Raw genomic sequence first — 21,959 nt, 5'->3', positions numbered from 1 at the left:
CTATGAAAAAGAATAAAAGCTTTTAAAAATAAGGTATTGAGCAAATCCCGCCCCCCAAAAATGAAATAGAATACATAACTTTATAATCAAGCTAAATGAATTAAACAAAAGGTAGGAAAAAAGAAAACATAGTAAAGCATGGTTTAAAAAAATTAAGATGCAAAATTATCAGTAATTACAATGAATCAGATATCAGTAATTATAATGAATGTAATGAGTTAAATATCCTATTTTAAGAATATGCTTTATATTTCTGTGTTCTGGATTGTTTTCCCAACTACAAATAATAAGATGAAAAATATCTCTCTTTACTTTTAAAAAATAAACCTAATTATAATAATCCAATTTTAAAAAAGAAATAACTGAACAAAATTTGGGAAGTGCATATAAAGAAGTGATTTCCCAGGTGGCTCGGAGGTAAAGAATCCACCTGCTGATGCGAGATGTCGGTTCAGTCCCTGGGTCAGAAAGATCTCCTAGAGAAGGAAATGGCAACCCACTCCAGTATTCTTGCCAGGGAAATGCTATGGACAGAGGAGGCTGGCAAGCTGTAGTCCATGGGGTCACAAGAATTGGACACAATTTAGAGACTAAATAACAACAATATAAAGAAGTGCTTCAAAGGAGTCATAGCATATAACTTACAGTTGTAAAGAAGAAAAGTCTATAGTTAACAATCTAAAACTCTATCCTAAGAAACTAGAAAAAGAGGAGGAATTTAAACCCAAAATAAGCAGAAAGAAAGAAATAATAAAAAATAAATCAGTGAAATAGAGAATGGACTAACAACAAAGTCAATATATGCAAAAGCTGGCTCTTTGAGAATAGCCAAAGTGGTAAACTGCTAGTCAGACTGGTTAAAAAATAGATAACACACTGACCAACATCAGAAATGAAAGAGGGAACATTACTGTAGATTCTCAACATTTTTTTAAAAGGCAATATTATGAACAGCTACATGCTGTTTAACAATTTTACATGTCATGGATAAATTCTTTGAAAGACACATATTACCAAAATTGACTCAAAAACAAACGTGAAACCTGAATAGCACTACAGTTGACCCTGGAACAATGTGAGGGTTAATCGGCATATAACTTACAGTCGGCCCTCGGTATCCATGATCCCTCCACATCTGCAGATTCAGCCGAGGACCATGTAGTGCTATAGCATCTACCATTGAAAAAGATCTGCATTTAAGTGAACTTGTACAGCTCAAACCTGTGTTGTTCATGGGTGAACTGTATACAAATCTTATAAATTGAATCTGTAATTAAAAAAACACTTCCATAAAGAGAACTCCAGGTCCATTTGGCTTTACCAGTAGACCTACCTTTTAAGGAAAAAAATACCACAAAACAAATTCAGAAAACAAAGAGGAGGGAACACTTCCTAAACCATTTTATGAGGCCATCATTAAATTGATATCAGAACCACACGACAAGATCCAAGAAAATAGAATGATAGGTCAATGGGTGGAAATAAATGAATCCTTAACAGATTTTTAGCATAAATTATGAATTCCAGGTCTCTTAACATATAAAATGGTCTAATGAAAATTTTCCATAGAGTAAGTTCTATAGAATTGCAAGTTGGCACCAAACTATGTGACAGTGGGAAGTCTAATTCTTGTCCTAAAAGCTTAGGAAAAAAACAAAACCATAACTCTTCACATTCAAATTACATGCCATTCATTTTACCTGTGAGTCAACCAAATAACAGATACGAATTGAAGGGCTTATCAGGTTCAGATCATGATAAGACATTTCATAGTGAACTCCCAGTTAAAGGAATTAATCCTAAACAATTTAGCATGTACTTTATATGAAAAAATTAGACAAGCAAATAATTCCAAGTAGTTAAGCAGAGGTAATGAACATATGAAAAGTTTCAATTAAAAGTTAAGAGAAAGAAAGAGGTCTATAATTTTACAAAGTCTGACAAATTTGGTATCAGAATAGAAAAATACATAGTTTTTTAAGAGAAGATACTTTTGATTTCATGTAAAAATAAATTAAAGTCTAATTACAGGCAGTGAATAGGTAGAAAAGGAATATTTATTCCTTTTCCAAAGATACTATTTTCCTAGTTAGCTGTCAGAAACCACTTGCACAAATGCAGACCTTCTCCAACAACTGCTTATGAAGTTTCATTATAGATGGTTTTTGGTAACAAAATATATTTCATGTATTAAAAATCAGCAAGCTTTCATGCTACAGCATTTCCTTTCTTTTCTCCACTCAACAAATATTTACTGAGCCCTTAATATATAATTAAACATGGTCCTAGTGCAGGAATGCAGCATAAACAAGATGGACTAAAATCACAGCCGACATGGAACTTACTTTCTAGCTGAGATACATGAGAGGCCAAAAAATAAGTTAAGTTCTAGCACGTATCTTCCGCTACTGTTCCACTATAATGCTGCCACAATATTATCCTCTGATTCAGTGCTGTTGGATGCAGTTTAAGTAGAATTACAATGTGATAAAAGCCTTTTGATATTGCAGATAAGCCCTCTTGGCCCAATTCTAAGCTAGATCTGTCTTAAAAGGATTACCATGATATAAACCAGGGATCACCAAACTTTTCCTGTAATGAGTCACATATAAATATTTTAGGCTCTGCAGGCCACCTACGATCTATACTCCATATTCTTCAATTTTTAACCCTTTAAAAATGTAAATTTATTCTTATCTGGCATGGAATTCTCCAGGCCAGAATACTGGAGTGGGTAGCCATTCCCTTCTCCAGGGGATCTTCCCAATCCAGGGATCAAACCCAGGTCTCCTGCATTGCAGGTGGATTCTTTACCAGCTGAGCCACCAGGGCAGCCCTCTTATCTGACAGGCCAAACAAAAACAGGCCAGGGGCCAAATCTAATCTGCAGCCACAGCTCTCCAACTCCTGACCAAAAGATCTGAATATCCTTGCTTGTAAGTGGCTATGCTCAGTCCTACACTTTGTAGTTCTTTTGATTTTTTTTGTATATTTCTTCTCTTGCTGTTTGTTGTTTATTTGCCAAAATCTAATAAAACATTCTTTTCTACAGCTACAGTAGTTCGACTGCTACAGCCTCAAGGTCAGCTCTGAAGAGCAGAACCACCTGCTCCATTTCACACAAGCAACAGAAAGATGTTCTCAGCAGAAAAACCTTCTACGTCTGTGTACTTCAGAGAATACAGCACAGACAGTACCTGCTCTCCACTGACTTCCTGGGGCAGACACATACAAGGTCTAATGGTCCCTTACCTTGCTGGAGGAACATCAATATTGGAAGAAACAACTTTTCGTTTTTGCTCAAGGAGACAGATGGAACGAGTGTTTTCTTTTTCATGGTCAAGTGCTCGGTTAGCTTTTTTGGTGTCTGCTGTTTTCACATCTTCCTCCATGGCCAAAGGAAACAAGTGTTGATGGGACATTTTTTTACTAGAGTCACGTTTTAAGTCCTCTGTTTGAAATGTGAAGGTCATTTCCCGCTTAATGCTTCCCACCTGTGAAACAAAACACAAAAATTCTCACTCACCCAAAATATCAGCTTTACATGACTATGTGCAGATGGCCAGAGGACAGACCACAGACACTGCTGTCCCTGTTCATCTTGAAGATTTTTTAATTTAAATGGGGGAAATCTAACATGGAAATAAAATAACTGACTTTACAAAGGTACAATTGATGTGCTGCCTATCATAATGCAAGCAAGAAGCATCATGAGCACAAGAGAAGCCTTTTGGATGGGCAAAGATTTTGAAGACTTGAAAGCATGAGGCTTCTAAAAAAAATGAGAATTTAAAACATCATTGTTTTCTCTTCTACAACTGAGAAAACTCAAATAAATAAATTCTTAAATATTTCATGCTGATTATGCTTAACAGAGGTTCAATCTCTGGGTTGGGAAGATCCCCTGGAGGAGGGCATGGCAACCCACTCCAGTATTCTTGCCTGCAGAATCCCATGGACAGAGGAGCCTGGTGGGCCAGTGTCCATAGTACTGCAGAGTCGACACCACTGAGTGACTAAGCATAGCACATGCTTAGCAGAAGAGTGCTATACATATAAAAAAATCAAGTCTTAAATCTTAGACTATGAATAACGATCTTAACCCCACTCTTTACCTCATGAAAAATGTGGTTTTTTTTTTATTCTTTATCTATAGCAGATTTGATCTTAAGGAAATCCCTTCATTAGTATGACAATTAAAAAGTCATAACACTGGAACTTCCCTGGAGGCCCAGTGGTTAAGAAGCCATCATCCAATTCAGGAGACGTGGGTTCGATGCCTGGTTGGGGAACTAGGATCCCACATGTCGAAGGGCAAATGAGCACCTACACGCTGCAACTATGGAGCCCACAAGCTCTGGGGCCCATGTACCACAACTGGTGTGCCCACACCCCGCAAGTCATAATAATCTTTATCATTTTTAACTAAATGCAATGTTTAAGACAAATGTACATTTAAATGTCAAAGGAATTATATCTGGTGATTTCAGAGTTTAGAATTGTGATGGATGAAAAAGGAGACTAAAGTTAAAAAAGGGAATTTTGTATCTTGTAAGATGACTGGCACTGTTTGTGAAGTTTGGAGTGACCTTGTTAAGCTCTGGGCTTCCCAGATGGCTCAGCTGGTAAAGAATCTGCCTGCAATTCGGGAGACCTGAGTTCAGTCCCTGGGTTGGGAAGATCCCCTGGAGAAGGGAATGGCTACCCACTCCAGTATTCTGGCCTCGAGAATTCCATGGACTGTACAGAGAGTCAGATACAACTGAGCAACTTTCACTTTTTACTTTGTTAAAGTCCTAAGTGTACAAAGAAGAGCTAGACTGTCAACCCGGAGCCTCACTAATCAGTGGAGAATGTTTCAAAATATGCGTGTCTATGAGACATTTCACAGGTCAGAGTCACTCTCTCACGAAGTCCATGTGTAGAGTCAGTAAACCTTCACTCACCCACTTAAATAGAAAGTATGCTCGTTTGTCTCTTTTTGATTTTAGGTAGGAGAATAAGCACAAAGAATTTGATCAAGTAGATTTAGAATTTATAGAGCTAAAGCCACAAATATAGGGGATTTTTCAGAATGAAATGAAAGTATGTGTGTTCAGTGAAGCAGAGACTGGCAAAATATGGTATGAATGGCTAGAAATTTTGAGACTAAGGAAAAACTTGAAGCTATATGTTTGTTGGAGCCACAGAACCAGCTCTCATATGTGTTCTCCTTGAGCCCAGGGGTGACTTGTGTGCCTCAGGATCACCGTGGCTGGAATGTATCTTTCATATGAACCCAGAGCCCTAAATTGAGCTCCCTGCTCTCGTTGGCCTGCACTTGTCAGGCAGAAGAGACTATCTTCCACGGTGTTCCTGCCACACTGAGCCCGTGCTCCACAGGACAATGTCAGTCACTTTGGTATATTTGCAACTCATTAAAAAGTTACCATATTTCTTAAAATGCATTAATGAATGAACAAAAGTAAGAGTCCAAGAAAAATGAGTGCTTTTAAGAGCTGTTTCAATGACATCAATACTCAATAGAGAGGAATAAGAAACTATTTCATACTTCTAAAATTCAATACATTTTCAATAAAAATGTAGTTTGGAAAACTAATATAAATGTTTTAAAATATCCATCACTAATCACTTTCAGTGCAACTTTTTCTGCCTGGAGGTGGAAGGGAGTGGGAGGCATTTTTTTCACTTCTATAGCAGCTCATTCCCAGCTATGTTACAAAAGGAATACACCAAACACCAGCCACAAAAGATGAAAACAAAGGCCTGGCTTTGATGATTATAAATAGTTTCTCCCTAAGTGTCAAGTATTACATTAATTAAATATTTAAGTAGTCATTAGTATTAAGTTGTAGCAATAATCGACATCCATACCTCCCCAGGGACCAATTCATCTGATTAAAAGAATTCAATCCAAAGAGAGGTGGGGTTGAGGGAGAACATTACAGGAAGGTTAGCTTTTAGCTTCAAAAATTTAGGGGAAAAAAACAGCATTTGAAGCAAACTAATACAAAGTAGAATAAATTTCCTGCAGAAATGATAGTATAATCGTATATCATGCTCTTAGCCAAGACTTCATAATAAAGTAAGCTATGGTAATATCCAACAATGTAAGCTATAAATCTTCCATAATACATTCTAAACATAAAATTAATCTCTAAATGGTAATCAAGAAAGTTTAGCAATGTAATGAAATTCAAAGACTATTCAGCCCAGACTCCTTTTATAAAAGTGGAGTTAAAATGAGTTAGCTAAGATCAAAGAGGACAAAAAAAAATGCAGAGATGAGCAAGAGATTTTTGATACTTTGAGTCATGTGTTCCACTGTTTGTAAGGCTGGTGGAAGGAGTGGGTGACAGATGTAGATGTTCATTATATCTTCATGCTTTAAAGTTTACATACATATATATATATAAAACATGCTCTTTTTAATGTTCTTCCACTCATATCAGATGTCACATTTTTTCAAATTTTAAAAGGAATAGTCACAGGAGAGAAGAGAGTAGAGAGAGAACATGAAGTCAAATCTTGAGACATGGGCTCAGAAATGGCCCAGAGAAACAAGGTGGTGGCTGGAGAGGATGCTGAACCAGGGAGAAGGTTCTAAGACAGGAGGTAACAGAGCGTGTCTGAATGCTGAGGCAGGATGGAAAGAAAGGGATGAGTGAGGGTTTGCAGGAGTAGTAGAACGGGGCAGGGCCAACATCCAGCCATCGCACCACCAGCAGATCAGCAGAAGAAAGCAGCAAAAGGAAGAGATAACCTCAATTCAAATTGAACCCCTATTAGATTAGCAGAGGAGAGCAGCTAAAGGAAGACAGGATCCCACTTACATGAGATTTCCAGAAAAGGCAAAAGCTATAAAGACAGAAAGCAGATCGGTGGATTACCTGAGACTGGGGTTGACAAGGGAAACTGATTGCAAATGGACACCAAAGAACTTTGTGCTGTGATGGAAATGTGCTAGAACAAGCCTATACTGATTTGCACCATGCTGCCAAAGAATGCTCACACTACCGCACAATTGCACTCATCTCACACGCTAGTAAAGTAATGCTCAAAATTCTCCAAGCCAGGCTTCAGCAATATGTGAACTGTGAACTTCCTGATGTTCAAGCTGGTTTTAGAAAAGGCAGAGGAACCAGAGATCAAATTGCCAACACCCGCTGGATCATAGAAAAAGCAAGAGAGTTCCAGAAAAACATCTATTTCTGCTTTATTGACTATGCCAAAGCCTTTGACTGTGTGGATCACAATAAACTGTGGAAAATTCTGAAAGAGATGGGAATATCAGACCACCTGATCTGCCTCTTGAGAAATCTGTATGCAGGTCAGGAAGCAACAGTTAGAACTGGACATGGAACAACAGACTGGTTCCAAATAGGAAAAGAAGTACGTCAAGGCTGTATATTGTCACCCTGTTTATTTAACTTATATGCAGAGTACATCATGAGAAACGCTGGGCTGGAGGAAACACAAGCTGGAATCAAGATTGCCGGGAGAAATATCAATAACCTCAGATATGCAGATGACACCACCCTTATGGCAGAAAGTGAAGAGGAACTCAAAAGCCTCTTGATGAAAGTGAAAGTGGAGAGTGAAAAAGTTGGCTTAAAGCTCAACATTCAGAAAACGAAGATCATGGCATCCGGTCCCACCACTTCATGGGAAATAGATGGGGAAACAGTGGAAACAGTGTCAGACTTTATTTTTCTAGGCTCCAAAATCACTACAGATGGTGACTGCAGCCATGAAATTAAAAGACGCTTACTCCTTGGAAGGAAAGTCATGACCAACCTAGATAGCATATTCAAAAGCAGAGACATTCCTTTGCCAACAAATGTTCATCTAGTCAAGGCTATGGTTTTTCCTGTGGTCATGTATGGATGTGAGAGTTGGACTGTGAAGAAGGCTGAGCGCTGAAGAATTGATGCTTTTGAACTGTGGTGTTAGAGAAGACTCTTGAGAGTCCCTTGGACTGCAAGGAGATCCAACCAGTCCATTCTGAAGGAGATCAGCCCTGGGATTTCTTTGGAAGGAATGATGCTAAAGCTGAAACTCCAGTACTTTGGCCACCTCATGCGAAGAGTTGACTCATTGGAAAAGACTGTGATGCTAGGAGGGATTGGGGGCAGGAGGAGAAGGGGACGACAGAGGATGAGATGGCTGGATGGCATTGCTGACTCGATGGATATGAGTCTGAGTGAACTCCAGGAATTGGTGATGGACAGGGAGGCCTGGAGTGCTGCGATTCATGGGGTCGCAAAGAGTCAGACACGACTGAGCGACTGATCTGATCTGATAAATTAATGAAAAAAAAAAAAAAACAGTATTCTTACAATGGGATGAACATTATGATATACAAATTGTACCATAATAGTATTGTTGATTTAAAAAAAAAAAAAAGGAAAAGAAGAAAGAACCAGACCAGGAATAAGTGGCGTAGAAAGTATATTTCCCAAGAATCCCCTAGACCAGAAACTGGGAACCTGTGCTGCAAGAGGCAGACACCGAGTGCTATGACAACGCAGGCTGCTGCGAGTAGCTGTGCTAATATATCCTGTTCACAAGTAAGGCTGGCTGAAATCCAGTCCCTCCTCAAGCCAGGTCCCCAGGCCTCTTCACCCATGGAAGAGGGACATTTTTCTAATTCATTCATCTGGAGAAGAACTTTTTATCCTTTGTTTGCCCAAAGAGGGCACTCTTGCTTGTTTTTGTTCCCAATTTGCACAATGCCCTGGTGACAAAAGGAAACGCTTCTGGAGGTGTGGAGGGCCTGGGCCAAGTTAGCTTCCTTCCTTGAAGCTGGTATCAATTAATGATGTGACTCATATGAGCTGATATTTTTAATAATAGAAAGCTGAGGAAATCTGAGAAATCTTTCGTATCACAGCTCACACGGAGGCAAAGGGTTCAGCAGTAGAAGATACCCAGAGAAAATAAACACACTCCCCAAATCTAGAAGTCCTGGGTGCCAAATAATGAAGAAAAAAAAAAAGCAAAACTCTTAATTAGGAATTTTGAGAAGAAAACACAAGGCAGAGGTTTAGGAATAATCTTAGTCTAGATTTTTAAAAATGCATCTCTTGCATGAGGAAGGGTTAATCTGATTGTATCCCACAGTGACGAGACTGTAAGTTGGAAGGCAGTAGTATTTGATTCTGGTTATCTAATTTCAAGATGGACATTGACAAAGCAGAACAAACACAACAGGGTGATCAGGATGACAAAGGATCCTATTGGAGGAACTGGGAATATTTCATCTAGAAAACAGAAGGCTTAAGGTTCACACATAGCAGTAGGAATAGTCACTCAGTCATGTCCAACTCTTTATGACTCCATGGACTGTAGCCCGCCAGGCTCCTCTGTCCATGGGATTCTCCAGGCAAGAATACTGGAGTGGGGTGCCATTCCCTTCTCTAGGGGATCTTCCCAACTCAGGAGTGGAACCTGGTCTCCTGCATTGCATGTGGATTTTTTTACCATCTGAGCCACCAGGGCGGGCCCACATAGCTACTCTTAAATATGTGCAGAGCCCTCTTGAAGAAGAGAAATTTGAGTTCCGTGTTTCTTTGGAACGAGGGTCAATGGTGCCCACTTCTACTTCCAACTGACTCCATTTTGACCGTATGGTTTGCTCTCTCTTCCTGTTCTTTCTCACTCTTCCACACATTGTGAATGAAACACTCTGTACCTATAAAGAACACCGACTAGTTTTCACCTGACTGTGATTTCATGAACTCATAATCTGTGAAGCAGGCGTTATCTTAGAGACTCTAGTCTCACTTCAACGTTTTCTTTTTCATTGTTCCTGTAGAGCCTGAGTGTACTTTTCATTTTTTCAAACATTCATTTATTACAAAATATATGCTTGTTAAAATTTCCATAAAAATGTGTGTAAGACAATATGAGGACAGCTTTATATTCCTCCCCATTCTCCTCCCAACCCTGCCCAGTCAGGTCCAACCCCTAGAAAGAACAGCTTTTAACAATTTACTGCAAAGCCTTCACTTATTTAAAATGCATTAAATTCCTAACTGCATATATGTCTGTCTGGGGTGTCTAAACACCAATGTACTGCATGTATTATTCTGCAACTTATTTTTTCACTTCACAATAAATCACAGGCATCTTTTCATGTTAGTAGTAAATGTACTACATTTAAGTTTTGAATACGGTAACATTTCACAAGATCATATTGTTTAGCCTTTCCTTTCCTTCCAGACATTGAGGTACTTTTCAATTTTTCATCATTAAACATAATGCCACAATACATACCATTGCTGTATGTATACATGTACCTTTATATACTTGTGCAAGTCATTTTTGTATGAAAAATTCCTGGAAGTTAGAATTGCAGAGTCAACCAACCAAAATTTTTCTTTATGGAGGGACAAACTGTGGGATATCCATACAGTGGACATACCACAAGGTCACTAAAAAAGAAGACCATCAGAATAAATCCATGATGTATTATGAGGAACACATTCGCTCGTGATTTACTAAGAGAAACAGGTAAGCTGCAGACTAATATATTAGGCAGGATTTCACTGCTCTTTGAAAGCAAAGTAGTTTGTTAAAAAGTTACACACCTATGGGCCAAGAAGGTTCTACTTCTTTCCTTATATAATTAGATACTGTATACACACATACAGACACACAAACAAGTTCAAGTGGTGAGATTATGGGGAATTTCTGAGCTTTTTTTAAGGTTTTCAAATTTTAAAAATTTAAACAAAGAGACAATTTTATAGAGATTCATAAAAATTGTCAGAAATAATGCTCTTTGCTGGTCAACATATGAGGGAACTGGCACTCTCAGTCGCTGTTGGTGGGAACATACATGTTGGAGGAGGCCAGCATGCAAAAGGCAATGGATTTAATGGTACATCCCTCTGATTTAGCAATTCTATGTCTATGGGGAAAAAATATCTAGAAAAGCACACAAGAATGTTTAGCACAGAATTTCTTATAATATTAAAAAATGCAAATTCCTGAACAGTCATCAATAAATTGGGAATTAAATATGAACAAATAAAATGTATAGTTAATAACAAAGACATATTTCTGTATTTATGAAGTGGAAAGACATTTAATATACTATTTGAAAAAAGGAAATCCAAATGAGTCTTATGTAATATAAACTTGGGGAGGAGGGATATATATATATAGAGAGAGAGAGAGAGAGCACGCGCGCGAAACAATTCTGAAAGGACATTCCAAAATGTTAATGATTTTCCCTGGAAGCAGACTTACAGTCCAATTTTGTTTTTACCCTGTTTGCAATCTTTACAATGTTCATGTATAGTTTGGTATTTTAAAACCTATAAAGTTATTCTAAAAAAAATACACATTATTTTTATATAATTAAGTTTCTCAAGAATACAGCACTTACATAGTATTTTTTTTCTTCTACCAGCTGTCAGTTATTAGTATACATGTATATGCATGTGTGTGTACTCAGTCACTCAGTCATGTCCAACTCTTTGCAACGCCATGGGCTGTAGACTGCCAAGCTGCTTCTGTCCATGGAATTTTTCAGGCAAGAATACTGGAATGGGTTGACATTTCCTCCTCCAGAGGATTTTCCCAACCCAGGGAATTGAACTTGTGTCTCCTGGGGCTCGTCCATTGGCAAGCAGATTCTTTACCACTGAGTCACCTGGGAAGCCCATATTTCCTATACTAAAGGGGAAAATTAATTACAAATTATCCATCCAGTTGCACTATTACTTCCCTTGATTACCAGTACCTCTCAGCTATATCGTACTACAATGATTACCTTGAATTTATATCGTACTTGAAGTTATATCGTACTACAATGAATTCCTTCTTCCTACCCAACACAGAAGCCCTTCAGCAGCACATCACAGACACGCTCTTTATTCAGTGTAATTTCTTGCAAGAGAACAAAGCTTCAGTGTTCAATTATATGAGAATACTACCAATTACCAAGTTAACTAACAAATAAATTTCAAAATTTCTATTTTGATGAACAGCTTTTGTTTTCCTAGACAAAGATAAACAGTAAATCTATAAATATGATATACTTGGGAAAATTGCAATTTTTTAAACAAGACGCTAACAGTATGTATTTCAATCTTGAATTTCTCTAAATGGTGTCCTTTGTAAACTGGACTGAAGCTCATTGGCTTTCTTCAATACAAAAACATCTGCTTTCCATAGGAGGATTCTAGCAGCACAACAGAAAAGAGAATGGCTTCTAGCATCAGCCCACTTACTCAATCAATCCTTCCTTCTGTCCACACTCAAGTGCATTCCAGGCTACCTTAAACCCAATACCCTCCCCATGAATATATGATAATAAGGTGCCAAAGTGCATGTGTCAACATTCACTTTTGCAAACTGTCCTCATTTACTCATCCCAACCCAATAAAATTTGAGGAATTAGCTCTGGAGATTAATCAGATTTCCAGGAATAATCTAAAGAAAGTCAACCCATTTGCCTTCTGGAACTTTCTGAATAGTAAGAAAGTAGTAGAGATATTTTGAAAAAGAGAATCAAATTCAGGCCACAGCAAAATCCACTTTTGGGGAGCAAGCCACAGGAGGCAAGGAAATAGACCACTTGACCAAGTGACTTTTTTCAACTGACTCTTCCATTCACCATGCAAGCACACAGTCACATTTGACAAATTATAAGAGAATTTTCCCTATTTCAGATTGTGCTTCCACACCTTAGAATTTATTTTTTAAACTTGCTTTAGAATACATAAATACGTATGTTTAGTGACTGATGACAATGACACATCAACCACAGTGTAGAGCATGTAATCAGACTCCCACATTTTAAAATATGCTATGAAAGAAGCAAAAGTTATACTAATAATAGGAACAACTGATTTTTAAATTAATTTAAAATATTGCAACTAAAGGTCATGCTTAAAGAAAGACCAGACTCTGGAGTCAAGTGATAAAGACTGTTTCCAAAAATAGTCAACAGAACTCTGCTCATCACTTCAGATTAAATGATTCAGATTTCATGCTAGATACACAAGAAAATAAGTTGGACAGCAAATCTATCCAGTCCCAGTGATTAGCTGTAGTAGAAACATTTTATTTTATTTTATTTTTTAGAATCTAATGAGTGAATGTGTCCCTTGTACTGTTGAATCCAGTAGAAACATTTTAAAAATAACTGCTTCCAATTGCTAGCCCTTTGATTATATTATTCCTTAAGCTCCCTGAAAAGAATGAAGTGTTTTTTAACTGCTCTAACGTCAAGTGTATAATTTCTCCATACCAACACAGACTAACTGGCTGGTGACAGTCAGCCTGGTTTGGAAGTGTGATGATGGATGAAAACTAAAACAGAGTTGAGACCCTCACTGTGACGGCGACCACAGCGCTGCACTACTGTAGCCATCGATGTTGTTACTGCTGGGATTCCTACAGGAGCTTTCACCTCTAATATCCTGACAATTTAATGTTCAACAAAGCATGACTTGGCATGCCTAATGACAGATCAGTCAGCCACACATTTAAGAAACTTATTGCAAAAACTTTTGGTGGAAGACAATTTGGCTGAAGTTTCAAACCTTCTATTAATAGTAACATCATGCAAGTGAGAGCAAAGTATGTAAGTATTTAAAAAACGCTTTCTGAAAAATTCCGAATAGAAATAACCATCTCTATGAAGTCCAATATTAAGGTCAGGCTTGGCTAAAGTCACTCGTATATTTTTCCAAACAAATGTAAGGAGAGAGAGGAAATATCAACATGGGTTGACCTCACTGGATTTAACTTTAGAGAATTGTGAACTTCACACAGTAATTAGATATTCCATTTATTTTATATAAGTCAAAGTTTAATTCAGCCAATCACACCCACTCCAAGTGAAAAGCCTGTGGCCTTTACCTTCAGAATATACCCAGAATCCAGTCACTTCTTACCACCTCCATGGTTACCATCTTGGTCAAGCCACTCTCATCTCTTGCCTGGATTTCTACAATAGTCTCTTCCCTGGATCCCCATCTCCATTCTTGCCCTGCCTTTCCCACACCCCAGTTCCTTCTCAATAGTAGTAGCCACCTTATCCCACACAAACCAGAGTCAGATCATACCCTTCTTCAGCTGAGAACCTCTCAGTGACCCCATTTCATCCAGAATAAAATCCAAAGTCCTTGCAATGGCCTCCCAGACCCAGTTTGGTTTTCCCTGCCCCTCCTCCCATATCCTTATTTTCTCCCTCTCCTACTTCTTTCCTCCACCCTTACCTCTCCCTCCCACCCTCGTGGGCCTCGATCAGGCCAGGCACACCCCTGCCTCAGGTATTCTCACTGGCTGCCCCATCTTCCAGGAATGTTCTTCCTTCATACCTCCCACTACTGGCTTCCTCACCCTTTCAGTCTCCATTCAAAAGTCTCTTTCTCAGTGCAGCCAACTCTGACCCCTCCTATTTAAATTTCAGTGCTCCTTACCTACTCCTCCTGTCCCACAGTCTATTCTACCGTTGTTCTACAGCACTTATAACAAAAGATATAATCTACTATTTACTACATCTTTTGTCCAGGCTGCACTGCCAGAATCTTGCTCTGTGTGAGGGTGGCTTTGTTTTTATGTATTGATACTTCCAGTACAGAGAAGAGTATCTGAAAGAGCGGGCCCTGAATAAGCATTTGGGGAATAAATAAATGAATGAATTTTCAGGTGATTATATGTGCTATATGGTAGCAACTACTAACAAAAGTCTAAGGAGGCTTGATGCCAACTTCCTGGAGCTGCAAAGAGTAGAGTCATAGTCAAGAGAAATTTCCTAAGCTACCAAGAAAGAAACAGTGAATTGTGCTATAATTTGGAGAATAGGTGGAAAATAATTACAGGAGGACTACCATATTAATCCTTTCTTTACCAAGTGTTCAGTTTCATTTCATGGAGGATTTTCTCTCCAGGCATACAGTCCTTATTTTATAATACAATCTACAAAGCTCAGTTGGTAAAGAATCTGCCTGTGGTGCAGGAGATCCAGGTTTGATCCCTGGGTTGGAAAGATCCCTTGGAGTAGGAATGGCAACCCACTCCAGGATTCTTGCCTGGAAAATTGCATGGACAGGAGAGCCTGGCGGGCTACAGTTCATGGGGTTGCAAAGAGTCAGACACGACTGAGCGACTCAACCACCACCAAGAAAATAGGATTGGTTTTGCTTTTAAATTAAGGGATTCTGAACCTTCTTTCTATACATATCACCCAGCTATATCAGGGCAAACCTGTTGAGAGATAAGGCAGAATTCCAGAACCAAGTCACAGTTAAAGTTCTCTACTTTTCAAACTCCTTGGCAGCGGAGATTCCTATAAGGGGCAGGACCCGGAGCAGCCTGGTCCCCAGGGACGCCCAGGAATGCTTCCCGCTCCAGTCTGAGGCTCACAGCACAACCAGCCCACGTACTCTCTCTGTGAATTCGAACATCCACAGTCAAGAACAACAATGCTGATAATCACTGTCATCTTTAATTTCTTCCACATTTGGTTCACAGAGACTATTTTTGCCAATGGGATTTGGGCCCCTCCGGAAGTATTTTCTTAGAAGTTTCTTTCTGAAGGAGAACAGGCAGCTGTGTTGCTGAGGGGCTGCTGACCTATAGAAGACTTGTCCACTCCAGCTGCTGTGACTGCTATGTAGAGCCCAGAACTGAAACTGCCTGCAGCCCCTGCTGGGAGGAGCTGGGTCCCCAAACACAAGCTTCACGGTCTCTGACCTCTCCTCACTGCAACTTTGCTCCAGGGGAATCTCAGTCTTCATTCACTGGAACCTTCCTCAGCCCCTCATACAGAGAGGCTACTCCGGAAACTAATAGTTCACAGAGCCTTTTCCAAGTCCCTACTGGAGCCCACCCCCATCTCCCAGAATTCCTCTCTTCACTGCTATTGAGTGTCTCTGAGCAGCCCTTTCTCCACCTGGCCTGAATCCTAGGCACAAACACACAGAGCAAACAAGAAGAGATTCTTGGCAATTCAAGGAGTGCGTTAGAGTTCATTTTCTTCAGGGCTTACATGGTTTTTTGCCATTGACCTGGGAGTCAAACCACAGTCTAAAATGTGATTTTTCTGACCAAACCACACATTTCCTCAAAGTGGTTAGAAAAGAACTTTTTGTTATTTTGGACAATGTAGTTCTGATACATATAAATTAACCCTAGTGGCTCAGACAGTAAAGAATCTGCCTGCAATGTAGAAGACCAGGGTTTGAACCCTGGGTCGGGAAGATCCCCTGGAGAGGGGAATGGCAACCCACTCCAGTAGTCTTGCCTGGAGAATCCTACGGAGAATCCAGAGGAGCCTGGCGGGCTACAGCAGAGTCAGACAGGACTGAGAGACTATCACTCTCACAAAGGGTAAATCAGTTTTCAAAAAGGACAATGCACAATTTCTCTGGGCACAAAGAGGACCAAGAAAATCCTTTCTTTCAGTAGCCTAGTCTGAGGGACCACAAACTGATGTCCATTAGCCCTGGTGGCTTGGCGTGACAGTGTGAGCAGGCTGTTAAGGGCATGTGAAAAAGTAGAGGACACCAGGATAGAGGGAGGAGGAATGGGGCGCGGCCAACTTTGGAGAGAAATAGAAACGTGGGACGGGGGGCCCTCAGACAGACGAGGCATCTGAGGGCCCCCAGCGCCCCTCCCCAACCCGTCAGCATCCACAGCTAAGCACACTTGTTGCAGGTCGTCTCTGCGCCTGTTCACCTGCGTCTCCCTTCTCATCACCAGCATCCCCACACCACCCACCTCACCCTACCTTTCTTTTTTGCAAAACCTTATTTTATTTTATTTTTTTGTTTCTTTTTGTTTCAATGTCTTGCAACAAAAAGAGTTGGACTAACTAACCCAATGCCTTGAATTCCTTTGGCAATAAGAACTATAAATTCAGCTTCTCCAATTCATCAGTGGTTGTCACAGGCTAACACAACTTCTTCAATTTTTCAAGGCAGATTAAGAAGCCATTTTTAAGTAAAAAAGAATGCTGGTTGCTAAGGGTTCCTCCTGAAATAAACATTTTATTGAAATACAGTTTGTCCTTCCTTTGAGCAGTAAACAGCAGGTGAAATTAAAAACTGAAGTTGAAAGCTAATGAATTCACATTTTAGGCTTGAGTTGTGCTCTAAACTCACAGACAGCCAATTACTTCTACTAGCTGCACAGATGACTAAATAAAATCTGCTAATAAATGCAGCTAGAGTGTATTCAAGAAAGTAAACAGTACATATTAGAATAAATCTGTATATCTGCTTATCATAAATTTAATTCTTTAGAATAAAGGTCCAACAGGTATTTGGGAGAGTGGATGGGAATGTGAGAGAGAAATACCTCCAGCACAGTCCTTCACAAGAAGGTAGATGGCTCAACAGAACTGGGCTGACCCAGGATAATGAGTGTAGGAGGATCTTAAGACAGAAAAGTGTGCTTGTGGGGTTTCAGTCTGGTCACGATCCTTCCTTCCTGATTTGCTGCCTGTGGACTTTAGGCTTGTTTAGCCAGCTATAATAAATATGCAAATGTCTGTGCACATATCTGTATCCATGCATGTATGTAGGAATGAATAAATACAACACACACACACACACACACACATCTCCTAGTGGTTCTGCTCCTGCTAGCACTCTGATTGATATAATATAAAACTTAGTATAAAGTAGTCATGCTCCCCCAGTCCTCTCCTCTAGTGTTCCAGATGCTAGTTAGAGGCCGAGAACAAGTTCTGCTCAGTTTTGTGTCCCAGACACCTAATGTATGCATACTTGGCACATACAGGTGCTTGGTAAATGTTTACTTAATCAATGTAATTAGTGATGATAAGATGGCAATGGGGCCAGCTTGTAAGAGCTGAAAGGAAGACTTGTAAATTCAGGAGACAAAATGATTACATATTCACAATACTCTAAGGTATACAGAAGACAGTAACAATAAAAATAGTAGTAGTAGCAGTAATCAGTCCATTCTAAAGAAGATCGGTCCTGGGATTTCTTTGGAAGGAATAATGCTAAAGCTGAAACTCCAGTACTTTGGCCACCTCATGCGAAGAGTTGACTCATTGGAAAAGACTCTGATGCTGGGAGGGATTGGGGGCAGGAGGAAAAGGGGACAACAGAGGATGAGATGGCTGGATAGCATCACCGACTTGATGGACGTGAGTTTGAGTGAACTCCGGGAGTTGGTGATGGAGAGGGAGGCTCGGCGTGCTGCGATTCATGGGGTCGCAAAGAGTCAGACATGACTGAGTGACTGAACTGAACTGAACTGAGCCGTAATACTAATGGCTATGCTTATGAAACCTTTCCCTAGAGTAGGAAATGGCAACTCACTTTAGTATTCTTGCCTGGAAAGTTCCATGGACAGACAAGCCTGGTGGGCTAAAGTCCATGGGGTCACAGAGAGTGGGATACAACTGAGTGACTGAGTATGGTATTAAGCCCTTATTAAGTACTAGACATTGCATTAAAATTTCTTCATGTACATTATTGCATTCCAACCCCCCAGAAAAACCTCTAAGAGGAGGATCTTATTATTTAAATTTGTTAAGGAAACTAAGGCACAGAGTGAGTGAGTAAAAGTCACTCAGTAGTGTCTGACTTTGATACTCCATGAACTGTAGCCCACCAGGCTCCTCTGTCCATGGAATGCTCCAGGCAAGAATCCTGGAGTGGGTTACCATTTTCTTCTCCAGGTCATCTTCCCAACCCAAGGATCAAACCCAGGTCTCCTGCACTGCAGGCAGATTTTTTACCAACAAAGCCACCAGGGAAGCCCTAAGGCACAGAGAAATTATGTAATTGACTGAGGTCTCACAGATATTTCCCCTCATCTCTCTCCTCTCTTCTTCATACTTCCCATCAGCAATCAAACATGCTCCACTATCCCTTATCCTTAAAAAAATGAAACAAAACTTTTTGACCTCTGATCCTGCTCAACTACAGCACCTCTACTATATTCCCTGTCACAGTCAAGTTATCAATAGAGACACGTGCATGAGCTGCCTTCATTCCCTACTTACTGCTTACTCCTAATTTCTACTTACTCTCAAACAAATAAACAACAACAACAACAAAACCCCATGCTTTTGCTAGAGTCACAGTGAACTATATATATATATATATTTATATATATATAAAACTAAATTTAATAAATATATACTTTAAAATTTCCATTCTTAATTTAATTTCCATTCTGTTAGTACTAAACATAATTAGCCTCCTTGAAGCTAACCAGCCTCTTCTCTCTTTATCTTCTTTTGGCTTTATGATAGCAGGGAAGTGAAGTGAACTCCCTCAGTCGTGTCTGACTCTCTGCGACCCCGTGGACTGGGACCTACCAGGCTTCTCAGTCCATGGGATTTTCTAGGCAAGAGTACTGGAGTGGGTTGCCATTTCCTTCTCCAGGGGATCTTCCTGACCCAGGGATCGAACCTGGGTCTCCAGCATTGTAGGCAGATGCTTTACCCTCTGAGCCACCAGGGAAGCAGGACCAGCTGCAATTCTTATTTGCAGAGCAAGACAACAGATTCTCTAAGAAGCCTGGGGGATCAGGCTGGGCTGCTGAACAAGACAACCGCACAGAGCCGGAAGGAAGGTCCAAACGCACCACGAGCCTGCACTAGCACAGGCAGCACAGCACTGCCTCCCACCGCTCAGATCCCACGACAACAGGTACAGAGAGCTAGATGCCCCAGCAACTCCAGGAAACCGTGACACTGCGTTTTGCCAGAAGATCAATTTTGCACACAGCAACCCCTCACTGCCTTACTTGTGCCTTGTCACATGCCTCACGTGGGTACACTGCTTTGACAGAACCTGAGTCACACAGAATTCTAGCTGCAAGGTATTCTGGGAAGTTCCAGCCACAGAAGCACAGAAATATAATATAGGACGGGGATGCAGAGGTATTAAATGAGCCAATATACAATATTCGCCATGCCACCACCTGTTTCTGGACTTTATTTTCTTAATTTTTCAATTAGAGGATAATTGCTTTACAATATTGTGCTGGTTTCTGCCATACATCCACATGAACCAACCATAGGTATACACATGTCCCCTCCCTCCTGAACCTCCATCCCACCTCCCACCCCATCTCACCCTTCTAGGTCGTCACTGAGCACTGGCTTTGAGCTCCCTGTGTCATACAGCAAAGTCCCACTGGCTATCTGTTCTACATATGGTAAAGTATATGTTTCAGTGCTATTCTCCCAATTTGTCCAACCTTGGACTTTTTAATTTTTTCCTTGCAGCCTCCTCTATCTGCTACCCTCAACACATATTTTTAATCTATGTATTTTATTTCTATTGCCACCATCAATTTCTTTGGACTATGACAATAACTTCAGGCCTAATCTACCCATTTCTATCCTTAACGCCTCAGAATGTTATTGGGAGAATCAAATAAGAAAGAAGGTTTCATAACTTTAACATACCATATACAAATTAATGCTAATAAACTAGTGTTTTTAGTTATAACCATTAAACTTAAAAAAAATCATTTAAGTAGGCAACTATCTACATGATTCAACTTGAAAGTGAAAGTAAGTGTTAGTCATTCAGTTAGGTCTAACTCTTTGCGATCCCATGGACTATATAGCCCACCAGCCTTCTTCACGGGATTCTCCAGGCAAGAATACTGGAGTGGGTTGCCATTTCCTTCTCCAGGGCACCTTTCCCACCCAGGGATTGAACCCATGTCTCCTGCATTGGCAGGAAAGTTCTTTACCATCTGAGCCACCAGGGATAGTGCCATAAAGATCCCTTGTTGAGATTACACTCCAATAGCTAAGAATGATGCCAGAAATTTTATCAATAGGGTTAAATCATATTTGCATTGTTAACCCAGAATCCTTGGTTAAACTGTAAATATCCCAAGAAAAGGAGTCTATGTTTGCTGTGAAATAATAAATGACTGGAATAAATTGAAGCCCTGCCACTTGCTAGGTGGTTGATCGGGGGAAATTTATTAACCTCTCTGCATTTCAAGGTCTTGTCCTCATCTATAAAATAGGATGACAGGTTGGTAGGAGGGATCAAAGGGCAATATCAGTGAAGTAACTGATGTATGGTGAATAGGCAATGAACTATAACCCTTTCTTTCTGGCAGTACTTACTGAGAATTAGTTTGTGAGAGTAGTTCATATCCAGTTTGCTGGTAAAGGAAAGACAAAGTGCTGTAGCAATCCAACCAGGCATCAAAGGGACCACAGACATACAGAAAGGAGGCTCTGCTGAGAAAGGATGGGGCTCTGCTCAGACAGAACAGATGGGTCACCAGGGGCAGCTAGAGGTAGATAAGGCTTATGGGGACCTTGAGTGAGCATAAGAAAAATAAAAATAGCAATAAAACCAGGAAGGGATAAATAACGAAACTCATCTCTTTCTTAAAAGCTTTTGCCTGGAGTGAGCCCAGTGGGTGTCATCAACATCTCTGACCATGGTCCAAATCATCCCGCTTCCTGAACTCTAACCTCACTCAAGAAAACATAGGAAATAGAATCCGCAGTCCAAGATGGGCAGGAAGCAGGAAGTGTTTAGTGATAGCACATCATTCCCTTGTTTTGCTCTATATCCCAAAGCTTATTCAACAACAGTAACAATCTTCTTCACATCAATGGGGTCCTGCATGAGTCTCCAAACCAGAGACAGAAGGCAGGCTGCAGCCTAGGAAACACGCCAAACAGAGGTGAACCTTCTCACCCACTGACATCTGCTTTTGTCTTCAATTCAAGAAATGAGCCAACAGACAACCCTGCTTTGGCTGTTGCTAAAATGCACTGGTAGCAGTTTACCATTGCAAATTGTGCACAAGAAACTACGTTCCATCAATTTTTAAAAAATATATTTAGCCTCTGGGTTAACTTTAATTTTTGATTTTTTGAAAACAGGAACTCTGTTCTGATATAAACTTTACTAATTTAGTAGGAATTTTGTATTAGTTTGTATATTCTAGAATGGTGGCATCTAATT

The 21,959-nt window shown here is 40.0% G+C and overlaps 1 protein-coding gene across 8 annotated transcripts in view; it reads right to left on the bottom strand.

Annotated features, from left to right (window-relative positions):
• ZNF704 (zinc finger protein 704) overlaps positions 1-21,959 on the bottom strand; it is a 260,538-nt gene that overhangs the window by 196,977 nt on the left and 41,602 nt on the right. For 4 of the 8 annotated variants that reach the window (XR_015140686.1, XM_086336417.1, XM_086336418.1 and 1 more), the window contains exon 2: positions 3,253-3,494. The exons of 1 other annotated variant lie outside the window; for it this stretch is intronic. Coding sequence is in view for 4 of the 7 variants with exons in the window: in XM_086336417.1 (XP_086192543.1) it covers positions 3,253-3,494 (242 nt within the window). In the remaining 3 variants the exon portion in view is untranslated. Of the gene's footprint in view, positions 1-1,102; positions 1,174-3,252; positions 3,495-21,959 lie in introns of those variants that run through there. 3 more of the 8 variants (XR_015140687.1, XM_086336419.1, XM_086336422.1) reach the window with 2 other exon arrangements.

Source organism: Bos grunniens, chromosome 14 (assembly GCF_055505025.1).
Source record: "Bos grunniens cultivar Pamir isolate PY7600 chromosome 14, Bosgru_T2T1.0, whole genome shotgun sequence".
In the NCBI taxonomy this organism is placed as follows: domain Eukaryota; kingdom Metazoa; phylum Chordata; class Mammalia; order Artiodactyla; family Bovidae; genus Bos; species Bos grunniens.
This window is presented reverse-complemented; position numbering and strand designations above follow the sequence as displayed.